The sequence below is a fragment of the Haliotis cracherodii genome, unplaced genomic scaffold, assembly GCF_022045235.1.
Source record: "Haliotis cracherodii isolate W230 unplaced genomic scaffold, xgHalCrac1.p SCAF_19, whole genome shotgun sequence".
In the NCBI taxonomy this organism is placed as follows: Eukaryota; Metazoa; Mollusca; class Gastropoda; order Lepetellida; family Haliotidae; genus Haliotis; species Haliotis cracherodii.
The window spans coordinates 18540783-18566235 of NW_027266274.1; the positions used below are offsets into that span (position 1 = coordinate 18540783).

At 41.0% G+C, this 25453-nt stretch overlaps 1 protein-coding gene across 1 annotated transcript; it reads left to right on the top strand.

The window, feature by feature from the left end:
• The first annotated feature begins 2250 nt into the window (after positions 1-2250).
• On the top strand, positions 2251-24047 carry LOC139467175 (N-acetylated-alpha-linked acidic dipeptidase 2-like). Its single transcript, XM_071248897.1, has 18 exons — positions 2251-2456; positions 3902-4055; positions 4457-4588; positions 8890-9012; positions 9137-9314; positions 10125-10221; positions 11196-11282; positions 11609-11694; positions 12302-12421; positions 12685-12767; positions 13433-13496; positions 15920-15987; positions 16938-17023; positions 17288-17375; positions 18786-19047; positions 21441-21522; positions 22165-22257; positions 23873-24047. The coding sequence occupies exons 1-18, from the start codon at positions 2251-2253 to the stop codon at positions 24045-24047; spliced, it is 2184 nt and encodes a 727-aa protein (XP_071104998.1).
• Positions 24048-25453: the final 1406 nt, after the last annotated feature.

A 25453-nucleotide genomic window follows, 5' to 3' on the forward strand; every position in this document is an offset into this window, starting at 1 on the left:
ATCATGTTGTTACAGTGTTATCCTTCTCGTTCTTTGTCAATCATGTTGTTACTGTATTATCCTTCTCGTTCTCTGTCCATCATGTTGTTACTGTATTATCCTTCACGTTCTCTGTCCATCATGTTGTTACAGTATTATCCTTCTCGTTCTCTGTCCCTCATGTTCTCTGTCCATCGTGTTGTTTATAGTATTATCCTTCTCGTGCTCTGTCCATCATGTTCTCTGCCCGTCATGTTGTTACAGTATTATCCTTCTTGTTCTCTGTCCGTCATGTTCTCTGTCCGTCATGTTGTTACAGTATTATCCTTCTCGTTCTCTGTCCGTCATGTTGTTACAGTATTATCCTTCTCGTTCTCTGTCCCTCATGTTCTCTGTCCATCGTGTTGTTACAGTATTATCCTTCTCGTTCTCTGTCCGTCATGTTGTTACTGTATTATCCTTCTTGTTCTCTGTCCGTCATGTTCTCTGTCCGTCATGTTGTTACAGTATTATCCTTCTCGTTCTCTGTCCGTCATGTTGTTACAGTATTATCCTTCTCGTTCTCTGTCCCTCATGTTCTCTGTCCATCGTGTTGTTACAGTATTATCCTTCTCGTTCTCTGTCCGTCATGTTGTTACTGTATTATCCTTCTCGTTCTCTGTCCGTCATGTTGTTACAGTATTATCCTTCTCGTTCTCTGTCCGTCATGTTGTTACTGTATTATCCTTCTCGTTCTCTGTCCGTCATGTTGTTACAGTATTATCCTTCACGTTCTCTGTCCACCATGTTGTTACAGTATTATCCTTCTCGTTCTCTGTCCGTCATGTTGTTACTGTATTATCCTTCTCGTTCTCTGTCAGTCATGTTGTTACTGTATTATCCTTCTCGTTCTCTGTCCATCATGTTGTTACAGTATTGTCCTTCTCGTTTTCTGTCCGTCATGTTGTTACAGTATTATCCTTCTCGTTCTCTGTCCGTCATGTTGTTACTGTATTATCCTTCTCGTTCTCTGTCCGTCATGTTGTTACTGTATTATCCTTCACGTTCTCTGTCCGTCATGTTCTCTGTTCGTCATGTTGTTACAGTATTATCCTTCTTGTTCTCTGTCCGTCATGTTCTCTGTCCATCGTGTTGTTACAGTGTTATTCTTCTCGTTCTCTGTCCATCATGTTGTTACAGTATAATCCTTTTCGTTCTCTGTCCGTAATGTTCTCTGTCCATCATGTTGTTACAGTATTATCCTTCTCGTTCTCTGTCCGTCATATTGTTACGGTATTATCCTTCTCGTTCTCTATCGATCATGTTGTTACAGTATTATCCTTCTCGTTCTCTCTCCGTCATGTTGTTACAGTATTGTCCTTCTCGTTGTCTGTCCGTCATGTTGTTACAGTATTATCCTTCTCGTTGTCTGTCCATCGTGTTGTTACAGCATTATCCTTCTCTTGTTATTTAACCTACCCATGTTAATCTCTCTCATATATGCAATTGCTTGATAAAGGTGTTAGGATCTACACCGAAACGTCGCTCTAATTGTAATAAAGAAGTTGTTCATCCATAGAACTTGTCTTACCTGTATGCAAGTGTTGTTACTATTTAATCCTTTACCTACCATATGCACTCTGTACTATGTTCATTATTCAGCCTTGCTTGACAACGGTATGAGTATCTGTACCGAAACGTCACCATTACAGTAAAATGAAGTAGCTATTATCCATAAATTGTGTCTACTTTGTCACCCGTCAACTTGTAAGAAGGCGCCCTGTCGACAACTTTTTTATTTACCTTTTCGATTTCTGTCATGTTCATCCTTCATTAAAAGGTCTCTTTTATACGACTTAATGAAATGCATGATAGGACTTATGTTCCAATTCACTTTGTGTTAACTACATACAGAATACAGCATCAATAAAACTCTCTGGTTTCCGAGGTGTAACCTTGATTCAAATCTACAAAGCACAAAAAAACAGACTCAACGCATGTCCCTTCGCCCAATACGTTCACGAACAAGAAAAGAGTTCACCTAAAACTTCTCGGGCTCGGTTCCAAATTCAATAAGCGTGGTTAATATACAGATGATCTCGAACTCCACTGAGAACAGCATGTTTATCTTTATCCGAATAGAAAGTACATATTTCACGCTAAAACCTTAAATGTATTCATATCATAACGATATCATAGCGACACATTAATAGTTGTTTACATTTTGGCATAGAATTATTTTGTATTATTATTATGATGAGTGGAATTAATCCTATTCAGACAAAGCCACAGATGAAATCCGTTCTACGGCGATGGGTCCTCGTGGTTGTCTTGGTGGGTGTGTCCTCCTTCGTTATCGGGGCGTTGATCGGGGTGTATGCACCAGCGAGATCCCCGACAGACGAGAAACTCAGGCAGTTGATACAAGAAGCAGATCCTGGCGTCAGCCAGAGACTGATCAGCGGGGTAAACCCTTCACACATTGACACACATCTCAAGTAAGTAGAATAGGTCTTCAGCAACCCATGCGTGCCGCAAAAATGACTTTGCTTGTCGTAAGAGGCGACTAACGGGATCGGGTGGTCAGGCTCGCTGACTTGTATGTTGCATGTCATCGTGTCCCTATTGCGTGGATCGATGATCATGATGTCAATCACTAGATCATCTGGTCCAGACTCGATCATTTACAGACCGCCTTCATATTGCTGGAATATTGCTGAGTGCGCGTTAAACAACAAACCAAGAAACAATCAGGTAATTACTCTGATTTAACGATATCACTTCCTGTAACATAAAGTGGCATGTCAAGGAAGTCGTATTCAATTCTGTACAAGAACGTAATGTGTGAAATATAACTATAGTAATAACAATAATTTATATAATAGTCCACTTGTCATGCGCTTATCCATCTTCTGGACAGTTGCCCACAGCGCTACACAAGAGTTTATTCACACTGCATTCTTTTTAATAGATGTGTTTTGAGATTTGATTTGAATTGATTTTTTGTTGTTTGACGCCGCACACAGCAATATTCCAGCTATATGACGGCGGGATTTGATTTGAAATGTAAGCAACAAAACCATTTCCATTGTCATAGAAGTATATAGTTTATTGTACTATACCGACAATATCATACTATATACTATATCGTAAGAATGTGGTTATAAATCACAATCAAATAGTAATGATACCATGTGTTCGTGAAAGGCTGCGTGAACGTGCCCATGGCACCCGTCACAAACACACGGAAAGGCAAGTCAACTGTTCACCTAAAAAAACACGGACATAAGTCAAATTAAGGCATTTCATCGGACATCAGTTTGGTCAAATTTGGAAATGTCTTCCACATGTCAACCACGAAACATTTTGAAAGCTTTTCAATGATATAGCTATGGAATACTGTAAGGGACATTCTAGCGATCTCGCATTCTCGCGATCTCGACCTTTGGAAACAAGGTAAATATGCCCAAAACACGAGAATGCGAGCGAGATCGCGAGAACGCGAGATTTGGCCAAAATCTCGCGTTCTCGTGATCTCGCATCCTCGTGTTTTTGGTACATAGCACTTTTTGTCAAAAGTCGACAACGCGAGAATGCGACATTTGGGCATGATGCAGATTCTCGCAATCTCGCAGTCTCGACTTGTCAAATTAGGCCACAAAATTACGAAATCGCGAGAATGCGAGATCGCGAGAATGTCCCTTACAGTATTCCATAATATAGCCCAGATAAAAAAAAAAACCGTTTGAGCAAGCGTTCGTGAGACATTTCCCTGGCGTTCACCGCTGTGATACATTGCTGGCTCATTGCTGAAAGTGGCGGAATGCTAAAAACAACCAAGTGCAGGCTATATAAAACTTTCCTTTTCAACAGCATCGCTGTTAATATGTGTGTATGGTCTGCCCTTATCAGCTACATATGCAACTACTGTTATTATTTAAAGGGAGTTGACACAGCATCCTCATCTGGCTGGCATGCCGGGTAATTTCCGTACGGCAGAGTACGTCAGGGATCAGTGGCTCGAACAAGGATATGACGTTCAGATGGTGCCGTATGATGTACTCCTGTCATACCCGGATGACAACCACAACAACACGGTATACTTTCACCAGTGGTATATATGTACTGTAATACCGTTTTGCTGCTCTGTGGTTTCTATGTCCTCTCTTTCCCGGTAAACATAAAAATATAATGTCATTCCAAGAGAATAACCATTCTTGATTATCAGGCGAAACGGATTCCATTTGACGTAAAGGGCATAATAGCTCTCAAAATTATATGAATGGACCACTGAAAATCAGTGATGACACCAGGTGTTCTCTCCTACCGGCAGCGCCCATTATTCACACAATTTGCATAAAAAGTAAGTATTTATTGCCTGACTATTAAAACATTCATTGAATTTTTAGAAGTAAACAACATTCTAAAACGTTTGTGCAATTTATATTAAAATTCCGAAGTTAACAAAGTAACTGAATAAACTTTAACACGCACCAAGGCCAGTCTGACTGCATCAGATGGAAGGGTGTTGTTCCAGTCAACGCCGAGAGAAATCGCCTTCTTCGAAGAGGAGACTCACCCTGAAGCAGTTCAACCATACAACACCTTCTCTCCCAGTGGACAACCAGAGGTGACATAATTCATATCCAGCTCCCTCATACATTTGAGGGGGTACAGGTGGCCTAGTCGTCTAAGACGCCGCGATTCGCTGTGCAGAGTTGCGTCCCTTGGGCACGCCAGAAACCTATGATTGTGGGTTCGAATCCCGGTTCGCCCCGATTATGTTTGTAGGTTTGTCAGCACCATACCCGTGCTCGTGGGTTTCACCGAAGAGGTAAACGTCAGAGACCTGCATCACTTCGGGCTTTCCTCCCAAATTAAGCTGACACATCGTGATATAACTGGAATGGTGTCAAAAGCGGCGTTAAACCCAACTCACTCATTCTTAAGGATGTCCACCTAAACCTTTGTTGTTTTCAATTTTCATTCAAAAACTGGATCGATGGAGCATTGCACACACATTCACGAAACTAATAAACACATAATAAATATGTTTTTACAGCGTGGATGTATCCATTTAGTAGTAGTAGTAGTAGTAGTAGTAGTGGTAGTAGTAGTAGTAGTGGTGGTGGGGGTGGTATTAGTATAAGTAGTAGTAGTAGTAGTAGTGGTGGTGGTATTAGCAGTGGGGATGGTAGTGATGGTAGTTGTAGTAGTAGTAGTAGTAGTAGTAGTAGTAGTAGTAGTAGTAGTGGTTGTGGTGGTGGTGGTAGTAGCAGTAGTGGTAGTAGCCCTCGTTACAAAATATCATGATTAGTCAAGTCTGACAAATAAGAATTTCAAGCTTTCCAACGATACCGAATACACCTTCCTATACCTCCAGACCTGGTCCACATTTTGACACCGGGAACCACTGGTCTATATAGGAAATGACACATCTGAATGTTTTATTGTGTTATTATGATATATAGAGGGCATCTTCACGTGACAGAAAGCCAGCTTTTATCATTTCCTTCATTTGCATGTTTTGGGCTTACATGACATGATCAAGTAGAGCTGAAATGGAAATGCTGACTTTTTGAACATAAGAGAAAGTATGTAAAACCAGATGTGAATGTCAACTCTACATTCCCTTGAAGCTCTCCAGTCGACGGGCACAAAGTCGAAGGACACCCACTAATGAAACTTGCAATAACTGTTTAACGAGTAGGCTTTGCGTATCATTTAAGTTGCGTGTGGTATAAATAAATGCTCAGCTTGCAAAATATCAACACTTTCAGTAGTTTATTTACCTCAAAAAGAAAACATCGCGAGTTAAGAGAGTATCGGCCAAATTTCTCGGCACACAACTTCCAGAAACGGCCATTGTTGACTTTTGGCACTTCACGTTGAGCGGCATGCAGTCCGATATTTTCTTTATAATTTTATCATTTTTCATATATCAATCATAATTTTGTGTTTACTGGCGAACAGAAAACACTCAAGTTCATTAATTTCTAAAAATTGGCAAATTTCTGTGTAATTTATTCAAAAGATCATCGATTGAACGGAACTTGTACGATCATGGCAACGGTGGTAAATATCATTTTGATACATCTAACTAAATGATCAAGAAATATGGACACGGATGTATAAATCTTTGTAAAAAGATATCATTAGATTTCGTTTGATAAACTTTCGGACACATTGACAAGCCGACCAACGTCAGTGACACGTTTGGGCGTGGCCTAACTCGCGATTGTTTAGTTGAACAACAAATACTGCGAATAATGACAAATATTGGATGATACGCAAAATCTGAACTGTTATACGTTCTAGGTAAACCATTCAATAGCAAAATAATGCAGTTTACGAAAAATAATCAAGACACTTGCAATTTTAGCTATCATTTCTAAAACCGGAGACAAGTTCCGCATGTGACACATCGAAGCAAAATATGCAAACGTTGATAAGCTATCAAATAAAAATTCCGAAATAGATACAAATTCAAAAGAAAATACATAATTTTCTATTTTTCGTCAAATAATAACTATTTATTGATCTGGATAGTAGTCTTCACTCCTATTTATTCAACATTTCTTCGTGATTGTCGCCATCAAATTTGTAAGTCTAAATCCGAAACCGTAATGGATTCCACGCTCGATGTTTTTAACATTATTTTCTGAAAACGACGGCAGCGGAGAGCCATATAACATATTGATATGCCATAATACTAACAACATAAAATTGTCATTGGTCTGTCATAGCAAGAAGGACGATTTAGAATATTAAGGATTGTTTTTAAAACGTTTACTCGCCCTCCGCAATCTTCAGAACGGATGAAAGTAGGTACAAGTCGACTGGATGAATGTAGGGCCTATGCGATTTTGTACCCAAAAGAAAATTGTACCCAATGTACTTGGTGATTTTGTACCCAAGAAAACTAAACTACTTCTGTATGATTATATTTTAATTATTTTGTCATGTTTATTGCAAGCAATGAGCAGAACATTATGATAAAACATTTAATCAAGCTCTAATTAACCTAAATGTACGTCGTCCTTGAGTGAAGTCAGTCCACATTGGCACCTCTCAAATTGATTGATTGTGATCAGATAGGAAAGTAAATAAATACATTCTTGTCAACAGAGGCCAGTAAATTGGTAAACCGTAAGTTAATTGTAGCGTTTTGACATCTAAAATTGTTCTAAAATCCAGCTAGAATCGACAAATGTATTATAAAAGGAAAACTATTCCATATTTAAGTAGAAACTTACACTGAAAATATGTATGTAGTATTTTATTAAGATATACATCACGCACCTGCGTATAACCTATCATATTCGTCTACTCACGTATGCTATCTTGAAACACGTTTTGTCACGCCTATTTTTGCGCACCTGTTGTGGAGGGTGATCGTTGCCGATCGACGATATCAATCGACGTTTTGCATGGGACATATTTATTATAGTGAAAACAAAATCACCAGCGTCTACATCGCAGATACATGAATGATATCTCTTTATATTAAACGTAACATCGAATTGTGATCCTTACATATCAACAAAAGTTCAAATAAAAGATACCGAGAAACTTGCATGTGGCGTGTTGATTCAGATCATCCTCTACCGTTTCCGGGTCACGGGAGAAGGCAAGGTCAAACGGATAATATAACTATATCGTCAAAGTCACATTGTTATTTTATAGTAATGATGATTACTGATACTAAGTAGTGATTTGTGTTTATTCTGTATGTGACAGGCGAAATATTTTAAAATTTGCTGTAATTGTTTTGCTACGAAAGATTATCAACAGACTACCCCTGTCTGTGACATCACATCCGGTGACCTTTGCACTTACTGAAATATTGCTACCAGAATTTACGATCTTTATATTGTTTTTCTCTCGTCATATTAAACGGTAAAATGACAATTGAAACATTCTTCGATTGAGAAGATTGTCAACTTTCGCCAAGGCATATATATTAAGGCAACGTAAACTTAGTTGATATTAAAATGGCATTAAGTTATGCAGAAGTCGGGAGAAGCGCGCCATGTTTGATTTTCATACGTCCGCTAACATCATGACACGGGATTTGTATTTTCGTATATCGTCAATATTTAAAGCAAGACACTTGAAATTATTATTGATGAATATGTGTAAGTCATTGTTTCTTTCCTGCAAGCTTTATAACATGACACGTTAGATTAACCCGAATGTTCGTATTTCTGCAACTGACATGATGACCTCGAAAACCATTTTTTGTATCTGCTTAACGTTTGCATAATAAATTTACTGAAATGATTCATAATTTACCAGGGCGTTGTCATTTGCCGATAAAAATATGGATTATATACTCAGTTAAAATTAAGAAATCGGAGATATGATTATTGGAATAAAGTTGCACAAATTTGACGATTTGAACAGGTTCCTTACATGACACACAAACCCCACCTTCAATAACGTAATTCAGGTAAGTTCAAGAAAAAATACAAATGTTGTGTTCGCTTTGGTCTTAACCTTGGTACGATTGAAAACATCAGGATATTTTTATGTAGTAACGTGCAAAATATGTCTTCAATTGGCCCTTGTATAATGAAACACCAACTGTTTTGAAATCGTCCTCCTTCTTGACATAGCCTTATGCTAAAGGAATGCACCAGGCTAAAGGTTATGTCAGCTACCACTACATAATTATATGTAACTGCTTCTCACTGTACTTCTTTTACTAAAACTAACACAATAATATATTTCGTATTCTCAAAAAACATACTTGTGGATTCCAACGTCTTTATTCTTTCAATGCGACGTTTCAGTTCAAATGCAATATTTGCACTGAAATACATATGCAAATAAATATGCTATCTCTTTTTTCCTGGTTTTGAGAATAACAGATAAGCTTTGCGCGTCCGTCGGGGTTGCATTGTTACTGGAAATGTCTTTCTCATTCAGGCTGAACTAGTGTATGTAAACTACGGTCGAGATGTTGACTTCGAGAACCTCACCCGACAAGGTGTGAATGTTTCGGGGAAGATCGTCATTGCTCGGTATGGAAAAGTGTTTCGAGGGAATAAGGTGAGTTTGTGACACTGTTCCAGGAACCATTTAGTTGTAAATCTTTATACACCTAGATCCGCATAATATTTTCATATTTCAAAATGCCACTAAAGCAATGATTCTTAGCATTTAGGGTTTATAGGTATACTTCGCTCATCAATATGGCGCCGTTGGAATCATCCTCTTCATGGATCCGGGTGATTTTGCCAAGGGAGACAACTTCTATCCTGAGAGCATGTGGCTTCCCCCTACCGGGGTTCAAAGGGGGAACATTGTCCTGATTAAAGGCGACCAGGCTACACCGGGATATCCAGCCACATGTACGTCTTCCTACAGTATATCTATTTTCACTCATGAGAATAATTATTCCTGGTGCACTATGATATGAGTAACATTCGAGAGGGACATTATGTTTTGTGTAGTTTAGGTCGCGCTCTCGACTTTAAAAGTATCGCCCTATTACGTGCCCGTTTGTTATGTTATGAATAAACCATCAGTGAGTGATAAAATAAAGTCAGGCAGAAGTTGACGACGATAGTATTGTACACTGATAACATAACATGAATAAAACATACACATTTATCCATTGTTCTTGAGGCTACACGACTGAAGAGTACATACTTGCATCTCGTATCTGAATCTGGTGGAGATTGCAGGGAAGAGATTCTAACTCACCAACTTTGCCATTATATCTTAACTATTACCCAATGGAATTACATTGGTAATGTTATTATAAAACCCAGCAAAGTGTTGTCAGTGTATTGCGACGCACGGTTTTAAATGACAACTAAAATATATACGTCACATCTGACATAATTAACATCGCTAACATCCTGAAACACTATACATGGTGAGGGTAATATCAATATCTGCACTTAACTTATCAAAATTGGATATTCACAAGCCATCATGTTAGACTAAAATAATCAGTTTCATTGCTCTCTTTATTTGAAAATGTAAAAAAATCATCTGGAGTTTGTTTGTTAAAGTCTTTGTTTTAGTATTTGTGTGTTTGTTTATTGGGAAATTAACCTCAGGTGAACATTATAAACATTATTGCTTTTATTATGCCTCCTGTCTCGTGAAAAAATGGAAAATCAAATTGGTCTGTATATTATCACTTCCCGCAGGGTACTCAGCACGGCTGAATGAGCAGGAGCTAAAGATGAAGCTGCCCAAAATCCCCTGCCACCCCATCGGCTACAGCGACGCCTACATGCTGCTTAGGTACCAGTTTCACCCGTCTCTTCAAGTAGAAGAAACAATTCATTGACAAGTCACAGATACACGGACACTTGGGTAGCCTAATGGCTAAAGCCTTTGCTCATCACTCCGAAAGCCCGGATTTTCGATTCTCCACATCAGTACAATGTGTGTGGCACATTCTTGATGCCTCATTATGTTGCTAGGAGCTACAGCGTCATTTAAGTACACTTTCACACTCACAGTTACGTACATGTCTTGCACATCTCAGTAAACCCTTTCTCTTTTCCATGTAAGAACCGAGTTCATTTAACGATTCTGACTATATCATAAGCATAAAAAAAATATTATGTTTATGAATCACTATTAAACAGTGATGATGCCAGGTTTTCGCGAAAATGTGAACATATCCTGCCCCTTGAGTGGCAACGGTGATAAACAGGAAAGTCAAGTGTTAACTTTATATTAACAGTTAGAGCATACGTCAACTTTAGAAATTGGAAATCTATGAGATTTCAAAGAACCTTTGAGACAGAATCGTATGACACTCAAATCTCAAAAGCCGACGAAGGCTGTCATTGTCAACAGTTGACAATGTAAACCTCCAGAGAAAACGCGGCCGAAACTGATTCCTTTAGAGCAAACGGCAAACTAGCGGTCAAATGTATATGAATGTATCACTGAAAATCAGTGATGACACCAGGTGCAAGGACAAAAAGGACAAGCATTTCCTGCATCACAGGTAGCACCCGCACTTACACATCATAATAACCTGCGATTATATAACCGACAAGCTGGTAGCTGTATGGTGAGTCTTGGGAGCTACAATCAGTATACTTACACCTTCATCCACACGTTCCTATATTTGAACAACTTGGTGGGGAGGTGGGGGGGATGTATAAGAAAACGAAACTATTGGTGCATCTTAAAAAAAGTCAAAGTGCTCCTGCATGCATAGTCATTATTCATTCTGTGTTATTGATGTTACACGTTTCCAGGGAGATGCAGGGGGATAGAGCTCCAGCTGACTGGCAGGGAGGACTCAACATCACCTACAGACTTGGCGGGACTATGAAGGATGGCAAGTAAGTGTATTACTCAACATCACCTACAGACTTGGCGGGACTATGAAGGATGGCAAGTAAGTGTATTACTCAACATCACCTACAGACTTGGCGGGACTATGAAGGATGGCAAGTAAGTGTATTACTCAACATCATCTACAGACTTGGCGGGACTATGAAGGATGGCAAGTAAGTGTAGCACACAACATCATCTACAGACTTGGCGGTACTTCACCTACAGACATGGTAAGGATGTCCGGGTTCTCAATGTAATATATACTTACACCATAACCAATGTCAACTAAAACGATGATTGTTATGACCTGAGGTTTTCAATGTATTTCAAGACGTGTCAGACTGGATGTGCGGAATCATCTCAAGACGGTTACAATCTACAACGTCCTGGCTACAATGAAAGGAGCAAGTGAACAAGGTGAGTGTCATCATATCAATGTCGAAGCAGCATTGGAAATCTACATGAAGCCTCCCGTTTACATGAAACAGTGATTGGAAATATTTTGCAATGCAAGGCTATTAAACTGACGTGCACCCATATTTGATGGTGGCTAAAACTCAAACAAAGCAAATGCCCATTCGATTGTGATGTATTTGATAAGAGTATAGTTGGGTTTGTTTTATCTTGCACGTGCAGTATTTTGGCGACTGTTTCAGCCTAGTAACAACTTGATAACGTCTGAAATGTTCTGATCAAATCCAGACTGAAGTGTATACTTTCGTTTATAGTCGATTGACCGATTCCGACTATGTCATGAGCATGTGGGTATGAATCATTATCAATAAACATGATACCAGTGTTCGCGAAAACGTGAGAGTATCCTACCCCACCGATGGCACCTGTCACAAACACATGCAAAGGCAATTCAATTGCTCACTGGTCTAGTGATTCATAAACACATGCTCATGATAGAGTCTTTCAATCGACTCTACTTACCTGATTTTTCTTATGAATATGGAAATGGTTTTGTCACTTTTATTAATCGAACATTCTTTTATTAACATTTTTCATTTAATATTTCCAGACCGTGTTGTGCTGGTTGGTAATCATAGAGATGCATATGTGTATGGTGGAACAGATCCATCCTCCGGAACCGCTGCCCTTTTAGAAATGTCAAGAGTTTACGCTCAGGAAGTGACAAATGGTACGCCTTCTATTTGTTGTGTAATGATATTGTTCATTCAACACGGATATTTGGGTTTTATAAGAATGTACATTAAAATGCTGTATCACTTCTATATCGAAGCTGTAGAATATTGCTTTTAGTTAATGATCCTAAGTATACGTGTTGAGTTATGGACACCTACACAATGAGTTGTTACAATGAGCGGGTTGAACATGTAACTTTCTGTTGTCAAATATTGATTCCAGATGTAACATAAATGCAATATTTTAACTATTGTGCAGGATGGAAGCCTCGACGATCTATCATTTTCTGCAGCTGGGACGCGGAGGAATTTGGTGTTGTTGGGTCGTACGAGTGGGTGGAGGTAAGAATGTTCTGGACAAACCAGGGGAGGTAAGCATGTACTGAACCAGCCTGTAGAGGTAAATATGTCCTGGTGGGGGTCGTACGGGGGAGTAGAGGTAAACAAAAGACTATTTCAATTACCATTAGAAATTTACCACTATAGGAATCTGACTCATTATATGAAAACATGTTCTTTACAAACGTACCCGTGAAGACCCGGGATGTAATAGGTCTTCGGCAACCCATGCTTACCGAAAAAGGCGACTATGCTTGTCGTAAGAATCGACTAAAGGGATCTTTACAAACGGATAAAGGATTTTCAACAACGGGTGCCAGAATTTGGTCATGTGAGGTTGGGTGGTATTTGATCTAGTGGGTGGTGGAGTATGGTCTGGTTTGGTAAGGCAGGTGCCCTGACCCCCAACCTAGCATTCGTCATTGCAATAGATGTGCACAAACAAAAACCAGACCCAAACACTTGTCAGCAGAGCACTGCATCCGCAATTCCAGATTAAAGGACGCAGGTCTTTACTGCCCTTGTTAAAGGGCTTTCTGGTGAGTCTATGTTCAAGGTGGTAGCAGGCTGAGACGGTGAAGAGGACCTGGTTCATTAATATTAATTCTATTGTTTTAGATTTTGTCATTTGCATCTTATTTACCTTACCATCACGCCTTCAATTGCAGGAAAATGTTAAATGGCTCCAGAACCAAGCGGTTGCATATATCAACATTGACCTTATTACAATTGGTACGTCCATTTCCGTTCCCCAATCGCATAGCTGTTACCTCTCGTGTAAACGGCCATGGCCAATCTGTATGTCACAATAACACAGATAAATAACCGGAATCAGCAAATGAACCGAATGCAACATGCAAAACCCCCCACCCACGATGCCCTGTAACAGTGATGACCCTGGGTTTACCTGAGCGACTGTTTATGTCCTCACCCTCAAGAAGCCCTATCATGGATGACGGCCAGGGTTGTTAAGCACGGTTGGTTGTAGCTGAGTGTCTACTCGGAGCTTACACACTGACGACGTTACACGCAAGGGGATCTGGATGCCCACTATGATCAACAGAGGCTGCAAACCTCTGGCTAAAAGAGACAATTAAGATTGACGTTCATACACAAGAATTAACCGACTAACCCGAGTTGGTAAAGGGTGGATAGGAAAGAGGAAGGACTGGGTGTGACATGACAATCAACAGAACATGTTGGCGGTGTATGGTAAGGGCGCAAGCAGCCAAGAAGGTGTGTGTCGTAACACATAGACGATGACTTGATCAATAATGGGTCATGCCCCCAACGACTGGCCAAACATTCGTTTATACGACAATGCATGGTCCGAATCAATCTCCAAATGACAAGTCGAGGTTGTCTTGTCCACTCCTCTTGCATTTGGAATTTGTGTTGGCGCGTTAGGTTTTGGTTAGTCAGTCAGTTGTATTCCTGGAACTAGCAGCATTTTAAGCTGTTAGAGTGTGTCCTTAAATGTAATCAGTACTCGGGCTAGTTATTATTTCAGGTTGCCTTGCGTCCCTTATAAACGTGAACGTGAATGTCTTGTGAACACGTAATCAATAACATCTTTTATTTTATTATTCATACCACCATCAATTCTGAAATTTAAACAACTCATATAAACTGACGTCCAAAAGAAACTTTACCAACTGAAAAAATAAATTTCAGACAAAGTATAATTTATTTTTCGATGAAGTCTATCTAAAACACATAACCTAAACACAACAATAGTGTATGCAGAAAAGGTTAATCGTCTGTTACATGTTTGCGAGATAACACGCGAAAAAGTGAATAAAACACGTGCACCACGGACAACTGCAAATGCACATGCGGGTAAAACGATTGCAACGGCAAGTCATAAAAAAAAAAAAAATGCCACGACTCACATTCGAACAACGTGAGCCTTGGGTATGGTACAGATGGGAGCTACCCACGTCCATATTATTCCGTGTTGCCGTTACCAACTTGATGCAACGTTACAGACAGACAGGGCGGACCGCTGACAGGCCAAAAACAGGCAGACGCAGGGTGACCACGCCCCCTGCTGACCGGTATTTGCGTACCTTGCACCTCCGAAATCGCTTCCAGACAGTGACGTCATCGGCGACAAATGCCTTAGGTCACAGGGTTAGTCGACAGACAGTGGCCAGGAGACTCAGAGCTCATGGAATCAGGGCTTTTAGACCATACAGAGGACAGCTATTGACAGCGCAACATCGTCGTCTGCGATTGAGATTGGCCCCGACTGTACGACGTTGGCAACGACGTGACTGGCAGAGGGTTGTCTTCACTGACGAAAGTCGATTCTGTATGTTTAGGGCTGATGGAAGACAACGTGTTTACCGCCGAAGGGGTGAACGAACGGCGGCGTGTTGCGTGCAGGAGGTCGTACCATATGGTGGAGGAAGTGTCATGGTGTGGGGAGGGATCTGTGGGCAGGACAGGACACCGCTGGTCATCGTTGACGGAAACTTGACAGCTCAGCGTTACATGGATAACATTCTTCGTCCAGTTGTCCTACCATTTCTCCAACAGCGGCCACGTGGTGTCATTTATCAGCATGACAACGCTAGAGCCCATACAGCCAGAATTGTCACTAACTTCCTCGCAGCCAACAACGTCAACGCCCTGCCGTGGCCTGCACGCTCACCCGACATGTCCCCCATAGAACACCTCTGGGACTTGATGGATCGTCGTGTTCGACAAGAACTGATCTCGGCCCTCCAAGAAGAATGGCGTCAAATCCCACGTGATCTCATCAGACGACTGACTTTTTCTGTGCCGTCGAAGAGTGTTTGCGTGTATTGAGACATTTGGTGGTCACACACGCTACTAATGACTTGTTATTGAACGTGAGCGATTGTTTATCTACTCTGCCTATTGTCCATGATTCTGAAAGCTCGAGTTTTGTTCCACACCCAACTTTGGGGGGCTCTGACGTCATTCTCGGTCGTGGTATGATTGTCATTTTCAGTGTTGATTATGTTGATATATTGATCTTCTCAATACACTTTACTTCATGCATATATGTTTTGTTGTTTTTGAGCAAGAGTGATTTCAAACTTTGGTAAAGTTTCTTTTGGACGTCAGTTTATATCATTCAGCGACATATGTTGAAATATATTATCCCCCACATCCACGTATTTCAGGAAATTACACAATAGCCGTGTCAGCTACGCCGACTTTAAAACAAGCAATTTACAGAGCAGCTAGAAAGGTAAGACGTTTTTCCCCATTTGGGAGTCATGTAAGTCACTTAAATTAAAGGTATAACCTCGAGGAAAACTAATGGTTGAGCGACAAAAGCATGCAAACAAGAACAGTAATTTCAATTTCAATCAATGCTAAAGAAGGTTGCATTTCCATAAAGGTCCATGGTGCTCTCTAGTCGATTAGAGACAAACACAAGTTAACACCAATGTTTTTACAGTATGGCTTTCATTGGGAGAGACCGCCTCCGTGGTCTAGTGGGAGAGCGTCCGCCCTGAGAGTGGAGGGACCGGGGTTCGATCCCCGGCCGCGTCATACCAAAAGGCGTTAAAAGATGGTACTTGTTGTTAACCTGTCTGGCGCTCGGCATTAAGTTGCTAAAACAAGGAGTGGTCGGCTCGGTGTCAGTATTCTGGGTATTCATGTTAAACTGCGGCACTAGAAATTGGCATCAGTCCGGACAAGCAGCCAAACATGCACGTCGCTATATCAATGCAATAATCTTGGACGTGACGTTAAACCCCATGATCATGATATGTCAAGAAACAGGTGATCGCGTTTCCTCGAGGACGGACGTCAATTGAAACTATACTAAAGGGGAATAAGTTCAATAAAAATATATTTATTCTTAAACTAAATCTTGCATCTCTCAAGAAATAATCATGAAGAAACTCACTCGATTTTAAGGTCGTGATTCACAATTTGGATGTTTGCGAGTTTGCTAGCTACATTGTTCTCGCACACGTGTTATTTATGTGAACAGCGCACAATGATTGTCTAGCTATCAGATGCAAATAAAAATATTTTTGTTTAACCGTAAATAACGCTTATCGCAATGCCACATCTCGCTGAAAATAAACACAGTATCATTTATTTGGAGACGTTATCTACAGCAGGACAACACTCATATTGAGGTTGTCCCCCTTTCCGTTTCTTTACACATCTCACTCATATCAGGTTCCCGATGCACACCAGGAAGGAAGGACGTTATTCGACGTTTGGCGGGAACGCAACCCAGACCCCCTGGACAAGGCTTATCCTCTGTAGGTTTTTCAAATCAAAGAAGTAATACACCCTTGAGGTACTTCCATACAATATCATCACTATTGCATGGCGTTATATATATGGCGTTGACATTAAAATATATATATATATATACATGCATCTTTTCTTTTTCTGTCGTGCATTTGAAACATAATTCTATCTTCTGAAAAGTAATATATATGATCAATGAGACAGAGCGCTCACATGTTCATGAGTATTAACTGATCCTGTATCATTCAAATTGTTTATGACCTTTGTTATAGTGTCAAGCTCCCAGGGGCTGGGTCAGACTTTCTGCCGTTTGAACAGGATGTCGCCATTCCGACAACAGACGCCAGCTATGTATTCGTGGTGAGATTACATACTTTCTATCAACATAACTTACAGGCTTCATCAGGATCTGCTCGACAGAAGACTATTGAGGTGGCCTTGACCTTGAGTGCAAACGGTAGGGTTAGACACCTGGTGTCAACATTACAGTGTTTAGTGCATTAAGACTCTTTAATTTTTAACTTACAGTTATTTGCCACTGTAATCATTATCCAGTGACTGCAATATCAATGTATGTACATAAACTGTATCAAATCTAAGGGAACATTATATGTTGTAGCAGGATCACTCAGGGCACTTGGGGTTTTATGCGTCCCGCGTTAGGTTTTCTGGTGATCCTGCTACAACGAATGTTACCGACATGTTTTAATGTCACATTATTAAAAAATAATACAAATTCAAAATTGATAGAAAACAGCTGTTCGATTGAGCTTAATTTGTGCAATGTAACGTGACTTCCAGTTACTCGTGAAAAGCGTGCGACTTTTTTATTTGGAGCGTGGAATAAGGGATTTACTCGGCCTCTGAGAAAACCACGTGCAGCCCTATTGCTCGTGGCGGGGTATACGAGATTAATTCCCCCGCTGAGAAATTTATGACCCTCCAAGGCGGGTTACACAGTATCTTATCAAGATCACGTGGACCAATCAGATCTCATCATTCTGACATGGAGGTATGATAATGTGTGGTAGCTCCACGTCGAAAATGAAAACCGGTTCCTGTTCATGGGGCCCGCGATCTGACTGTTGAAACCGGTACCAATTTGCTTTTTCGATCTGGTTTATCAAGGAGAAGGAACGCAGTTTTTAATTATACTTTGTTATATGATTTGTAAATGTACACACTGGCACACATTTCTATCAGATTGATCCGTTGCCACCACCAGCAACAAATATAGGAGCTGATAAACAGTCCCGGTAGGAATCAGGGACTATTGTAACCACTTAGAATGCGCCATGTCGGCCTAAGGCGACGCGATTCGCTGTGCAGAGATGTGTCCCTTGGGCACGCCAGAAACCTATGATTGTGGGTTCGAATCCCGGTTCGCCCCGATTATGTTTCTAGGTTTGTCAGCACCATGCCCGTGCTCGTGGGTTTCACCGAAGAGGTAAACGTCTGAGACCTGCATCACTTCGGGCTTTCCTCCCACATTAAGCTGACACGCCGTAATATAACTGGAATACTGTTAAAAGCGGCGTTAAACCTAACTCTCTCACTCATTCCTTATGATTATCCTTATAGAAAGGGAGTGGTGGCTGTATGACGGAAACCCGAGTTCACGGGCATACGCTCACTCACTCACTCACTCACTACTAAACATACTACATTTGGCTTTCAAAAAGGGCGTTGGGGGCACTATTGCTAAGACTATAGTAGATCTAGAACACAGTATGGGAATGCGTATAAAATGTAAATCTGTTCCCTCCCCAGGATCTTGGCAACAGCATATTCCGGGGCCTGTACCCCTTGTACCACACCCTGTACGACGGCTACCGCTTTGTGAAGATGATAGATCCACAACTCAGAGTGTGCCGTTCTTTAGCTGCACTGTATATCGAGCTCGCACGAGATCTCGTTGATTCTCATTTATTACCGTTTGATGTACGAGATTATGCAACAGCAATTGATGGATTCGTTAAAAATCTCTTCGCACGCAATCAGGATCAGTTTAGTCAGTGGAACATCACATCAGGTGAGTCAGACGTGAGCGGGGTGACTGTTATACAGTAAACTACGCTTATAACGAACACGCTTATAACGAACTGACGGATATAACGAACTTATTTATTAGTCCCGACCATTTCTTGTGTGTATGCTGTATATATGATTATAACGAACTACGGTTACTACGAACTAAAATTAGTGGTCCCTTTGAGTTCGTTATAACCGTAGTTTACTGTATGTTACATCTCAAGCTGAACGTCAATTACGTCAGTGACGTCAGGCCACATTTTTTTATTCTACAGAGAACGATTTATTTTGTAATGGAAGATTGACAGATTTATATTTCATAGAATGTCGATGATATCAAATATTTTTCTCCGATAAAAGCGGCAACGAATTTAGACAATTAAAGAAGTACGGAAGAGAAATAATGTGTGGGATTTTTTCGGTGTTTTTTTTCTTCATCGACAATATCTTCCAGAGATCATATCTTTAAACGACATGTTTATTTTCATTTAACACAAATCTTGAACCAAGTAATTAAACTGTACATGTATGGCTTTTTGTTCTCTCACAGGAAACCAAATAATCATCACACGAACGCAGAATATGAAAGAACCTTTTAATCATTTCCAAATGCAATACATTGTAATGTACCATTTTTCTTCCGCGATCGTCTTGATCAACATGACAGTCTGGCCATGGATCATGGTCTTCAGGTTGAGTTGCATCTGGTCCTCACTCGTGACTACATCTTTATCTCCCCCGTGAAGATCCGGGTTAGAATTGGTCTTCAGCAACACGCTTGTTCCCCGTGAGATCCGGGTTAGAACTGGTCTTCAGCAACACGTTTGTCCCCCGTGAAGATCCGGGTTAGAATTGGTCTTCAGCAACATGTTTGTCCCCCGTGAAGATCCGGGTTAGAAATGGTCTTCAGCAACACGTTTGTCCCCCGTGAAGATCCGGGTTAGAATTGGTCTTCAGCAACACGGTTGTCCCCCGTGAAGATCCGGGTTAGAATTGGTCTTCAGCAACACGTTTGTCCCCCGTGAAGATCCGGGTTAGAATTGGTCTTCAGCAACACGTTTGTCCCCCGTTAAGATCCGGGTTAGAACTGGTCTTCAGCAACACGTTTGTCCCCCGTGAAGATCCGTGTTAGAATTGGTCTTCAGCAACACGTTTGTCCCCCGTTAAGATCCGGGTTAGAATTGATCTTCAGCAACACGTTTGTCCCCCGTGAAGATCAGGGTTAGAATTGATCTTCAGCAACACGTTTGTCCCCCGTGAGATCCGGGGTAGAATTGGTCTTCAGCAAAACGTTTGTCCCCCGTTAAGATCCGGGTTAGAATTGATCTTCAGCAACACGTTTGTCCCCCGTTAAGATCCGGGTTAGAATTGGTCTTCAGCAACACGTTTGTCCCCCGTGAAGATCCGGGTTAGAATTGATCTTCAGCAACACGTTTGTCCCCCGTGAAGATCCGGGTTAGAACTGGTCTTCAGCAACACGTTTGTCCCCCGTGAATATCCGGGTTAGAATTGGTCTTCAGCAACACGTTTGTCCCCCGTGAGATCCGGGTTAGAATTGGTCTTCAGCAACATGTTTGTCCCCCGTGAGATCCGGGTTAGAACTGGTCTTCAGCAACACGTTTGTCCCCCGTGAAGATCCGGGTTAGAATTGGTCTTCAGCAACACGTTTGTCCCCCGTGAAGATCCGGGTTACAACTCTTCTTAAGCAACACGTTTGTCCCCCGTGAAGATCCGGGTTAGAATTGGTCTTCAGCAACATGTTTGTCCCCCGTGAAGATCCGGGTTAGAATTGGTTTTCAGCAACACGTTTGTCCCCCGTGAAGATCCGGGTTAGAACTGGTCTTCAGCAACACGTTTGTCCCCCGTGAAGATCCGGGTTAGAATTGGTCTTCAGCAAAACGTTTGACCCCCGTTAAGATCCGGGTTAGAATTGGTCTTCAGCAACACGTTTGTCCCCCGTGAAGATCCGGGTTAGAATTGGTCTTCAGCAACATGTTTGTCCCCCGTGAAGATCCGGGTTAGAACTGGTCTTCAGCAACACGTTTGTCCCCCGTGAAGATCCGGGTTAGAATTGGTCTTCAGCAACACGTTTGTCCCCCGTGAAGATCCGGGTTAGAAATGATTTTTAGCAACCCATGCGTGTTCCCAATGAAGATCCTGGTAACCTTGGATTTTCGTAGGAGGCGACTAACGGGATCGGGTAGCTTGGATGATAAATGTAGTCGTATCCCAACTGCGTACATGTAGATCGAGGTTCATGTCAATCACTGGATTGTCTGATCCAAACTTGATTGTTTTACAGACCGCCGTCATACAGCTGAATATTGCTAAGTGGGGCGTTAAACAACAAACAAACAGCCAAACAAACTATATGTATCAAGTCTGTCTCCCCAGGTGCAATCCAGTCTGCGGCGGACAACTTCACGAGGGCGTCACGTGACTTCCACGCGAGTCTGAGGAACCTCGATATGACAAAGTAGGAATATGCAAAACCATTGATCTAACACTTTTCTAGTGTCAAAATTAGTACGTTTCAAAGCATTTAAATATGCCCTCTCTCATTGTAACCAACTTGATGCTTGTTTGGGGTCCATTCTCACGCGCAACGGAAGCACTGGGGACATACCCGTCTTCTTCAGAACCCCACAGGAGTTAAGGGACGTACATATTATTTGCTTTGTTCCTGGCCAAATACCTCTGAACCACATACATAGGTGACTGGTGAACTACAGGGGTTAACATGACTGAACCACCTGTATTTACATGTGTAAATCGGAAAGGTATGCAATTGTGACGTGTTGCCAGCGCTTTAGCTGTCAAAGACAAACATGGCTAACTGGTGACCCAAGGGGTTATCAACTACTTTGATACCTGGGGGACATACATATTGTTGTGTGTTTCAGCCCTATAGCTGTAAACGGCATACATATCATACTGGTGACCCAATGGGGTTATCAACTACATTGATACCTGGGGGACATATATATTGTTGTGTGTTTCACCCCTATAGCGTCATGGCATACTGGTGACACTCATTCTGCCCTCGCAACCCCAAGGGGATTAAGGTGACACAGCTACATTGGTTACTGGGGGACATAAAAATTCTGTCGTGTTTCAGCCCTATAGCTGTCCGTGGTGTCAACGACAAGCTGATGACGCTGGAGAAGGCGTTTCAAGTCCACACAGGGCTCCCCAGCAGGAAGGAGTACAAGTGAGTGAAGAACACGTATATGTCACTGTATCAGTGCGTGAGTGATGCGATGTGACTTTTATTAGGCAATTATGTACAAGTGAGAGAAGAACACATATATGTCACTGTATCAGTGCGTGAGTGATGCGATGTGACTTTTATTAGGCAATTATGTACAAGTGAGAGAAGAACACGTATATGTCACTGTATCAGTGCGTGAGTGATGCGATGTGACTTTTATTAGGCAATTAAGTACAAGTGAGAGATGAACACGTATATGTCACTGTATCAGTGCGTGAGTGATGCGATGTGACTTTTATTAGGCAATTAAGTAAAAGCAGGATGTGATTAAATCGTTGGAATACGTATTACGTATACGATATAGCACATGCCTGTGAACTCGAGTTTCCTTCATACAGCCACCACTCCCTTTCCATAAGGATAATCATAAGGATTGAGTGAGTGAGTTTGATTTAACGCCGCTTTTAACAGTATTCCAGTTATATTACGGCGTGTAAGCTTAATGTGGGAGGAAAGCCCGAAGTGATGCAGGTCTCAGACGTTTACCATTTCGGTGAAACCCACGAGCACTGGTATGGTGCTGACAAACCTAGACACATAATCGGTAGAACCTGGATTCGAACCCACAATCATAGGTTTCTGGTGGGACCAAGGGACACAACTCTGCACAGCGAATCGCGGCGCCTTAGAAGACTAGGCAACCCGTGCCCTCTGATCATAAGGAATTCTATCAGGCATCATTTTGCCTACTGACGCGTCAAATTTGAAAATGTCCTCCACATGACTGCTATAAATTTTTCTTAAAGCTTTACTTAGTCCTTGATAATTCAACCTTTAAGGGATATGTGTCAATAACCCGATGCTTGATCGAATTTTCAGCTGATTAGGAATGAGTGTCTGTTCGTCCTTGTCCAAATGGCCAACCGACAGGAAATGTGAAAAATAACCCAAATGTAGTCATTTCAAATTTAGATTAGCAAAGTAAACTCTAAAATTATATCTCACTCGAAGTAATACTATGTGGACCAGAGCTGCAATAATATATATGATGAACGCTGGTAAAATGTTTCACTTGGTGATGAATTTGTTGTTTCAACAGAAAATACTTTCTAATGAACACACAATTAAAACATCAAGGGTGAACCAAAACGTAATTTTGGATCTTTGTGTACGTCTTGAGCTCTTCGCTACACGATTACAATGGATTGTTTATCATCATAACAGAACCACACCTATAATTCCACTTTTCCAATTTCTGTGTCAGTTCCTGTTCCTGCTAGAGTACCTGTAGGTCATTATCTTTATGTTCTGACTCTGACGTCATGTGCACATTTGATCTTGCCGATAGGCCATTACAATGTTTACATTTTGACGTTATGGCCGCTTCATCTTGTGTGTCTGTGTTCATTTGGACTATCATCATTTTGTCCTGAGTGTGACTTGTCCACAACATTTTTCTTGTCTGTGTTCCTATGTGTTCTGATGTCAAGATGTTCTGATTGTGACGCCATGTCCACATCTTCTACATCTGTTTGTTCTGTGTGTTCCTTTAGACCACTGTCATTATGTTCTCGTTATGACGTCATGTCCACAGTTGACCCTGCTTGTGTTCCAGGCACGTGTTGCTCTCCCCCAGCAGCGCCAACTACTACAAAACGACGACGTTCCCAGGGTTGGCTGACCTCCTCTACCAGATCGGGGACAACGCTACACGCTGGCGGGAGGTGAAAATCCACCTGTCTGTCCTCACCTTTACCATACAGTCTGCAGCTCACATCTTGATGAGTTAGAATTAATTTAATCCAAGTTTACGATTTACGTATATATTCAGATTCCAAGCCTGTAGTGCTAGTTAGCTCTCATCACCAGTGATATCGTTGAAGTCAGTATCTATTTCCTGAAAATCATTAACTTCCAAATCCCTATCAGATCCACTGATCCACCAGTGAAGATATTGAAACTTAAAATGATTATATTTGCTAATTGGCTGTGTTCTAATATTGATAAAAGTTGTGCTGAGAAGACAGATGAACCATTAAATCCAGTCACATTGGAAAACAATATATATCCTGCTATGACTTGTCATTGGGTGTATCATTATACAAATGTATAGAATTAACAAGACATATTTTTAACATGTGCATGACTTCCAAGGGGGGTTTCATGTTGAGGTTCTTGTGGTTTTCAAGAGGTTCCATTCTACGCATGATCATGACATTGAACCGACGACGTCCACAATCCTGCCTAGCCCTAACCTGAACCCCCGGATTCTTTTGCTGTAATACAGATGTGTGTTTTAGATGTTTAATTAAAATAAAAGCATAAGTAAAGTATTCAATTTGTATTAACTCAGGTGTATAAGGATAGTTCTTAATGTTATACATGCGGAAACAATCCCTGGAACCTGGTATGTAGTTGGAAGAGGTAGACAATGAAATGGAATATCAGCCTAAAGTAATCCAAATATGGACGATAGTTATTTAATTGTAAATTTACAAATCTTTTGGGAAATTTCATGTAGTACAGCGAAAATAAAGGTCGATTCCTTGTCATGTAATGTTTGTTTAATTCTTTGTTAAGTGAAAGCCCATGTCGCATATCAGTGATATATTGACGAATCGTCAGATTGAGCTACAACGCACAGATCTGCTGAGGTGACACGTCACTGGTTTGCTTTGAGACATGAATCATGCAGATGAGATATTACCTAAACTAAGCTTCCAAAAGTCAGTTCTCACTGTACCTATTACTCGTTTCCATGAAGCTTGAGGGCATATTGTCGGAATTACCCCAGTTAAAAGTTGAAATTTTCAGGCTCACAAAATGCTGATGTGTCAGTAGTGGAGTGTTTGGGATTTTACGTCTGGCTTCCAAAGTAATTGAATGAGCGATCAGCTCGTAAAATCACGTACACTCCGCTACTGACCAATATATGCACCATTCAGTTCGTTGAGATGTGAGTGTGACATCTACACAGGCTGGACAGACGACCTGTATGGGATTTTACAAGACGACTAGCCAATCAGCTAGATTCTGTTACGAACAAAGTCACCGGTCTATACTGACTGCACGGATATATTCCTTTATTTGCTATTGGAAGTATAACGTAATCGGATTGGACCTTTACTTCAGATAGTTATTATTATTTTGTAAATGATTACTTTCATATGGTATGTGGGAAAATAGAAAGTACTTC

Coding starts and splice junctions, on each gene's coding strand:
- LOC139467175 (XM_071248897.1), top strand. CDS start 2,251: ATGAAATCCGTTCTACGGCGATGGGTCCTCGTGGTTGTCTTGGTGGGT. Junction 4,056..4,456: donor ATGACAACCACAACAACACG/GTATACTTTCAC, acceptor ACACGCACCAAG/GCCAGTCTGACTGCATCAGA. Junction 9,013..9,136: donor AAGTGTTTCGAGGGAATAAG/GTGAGTTTGTGA, acceptor TAGGGTTTATAG/GTATACTTCGCTCATCAATA.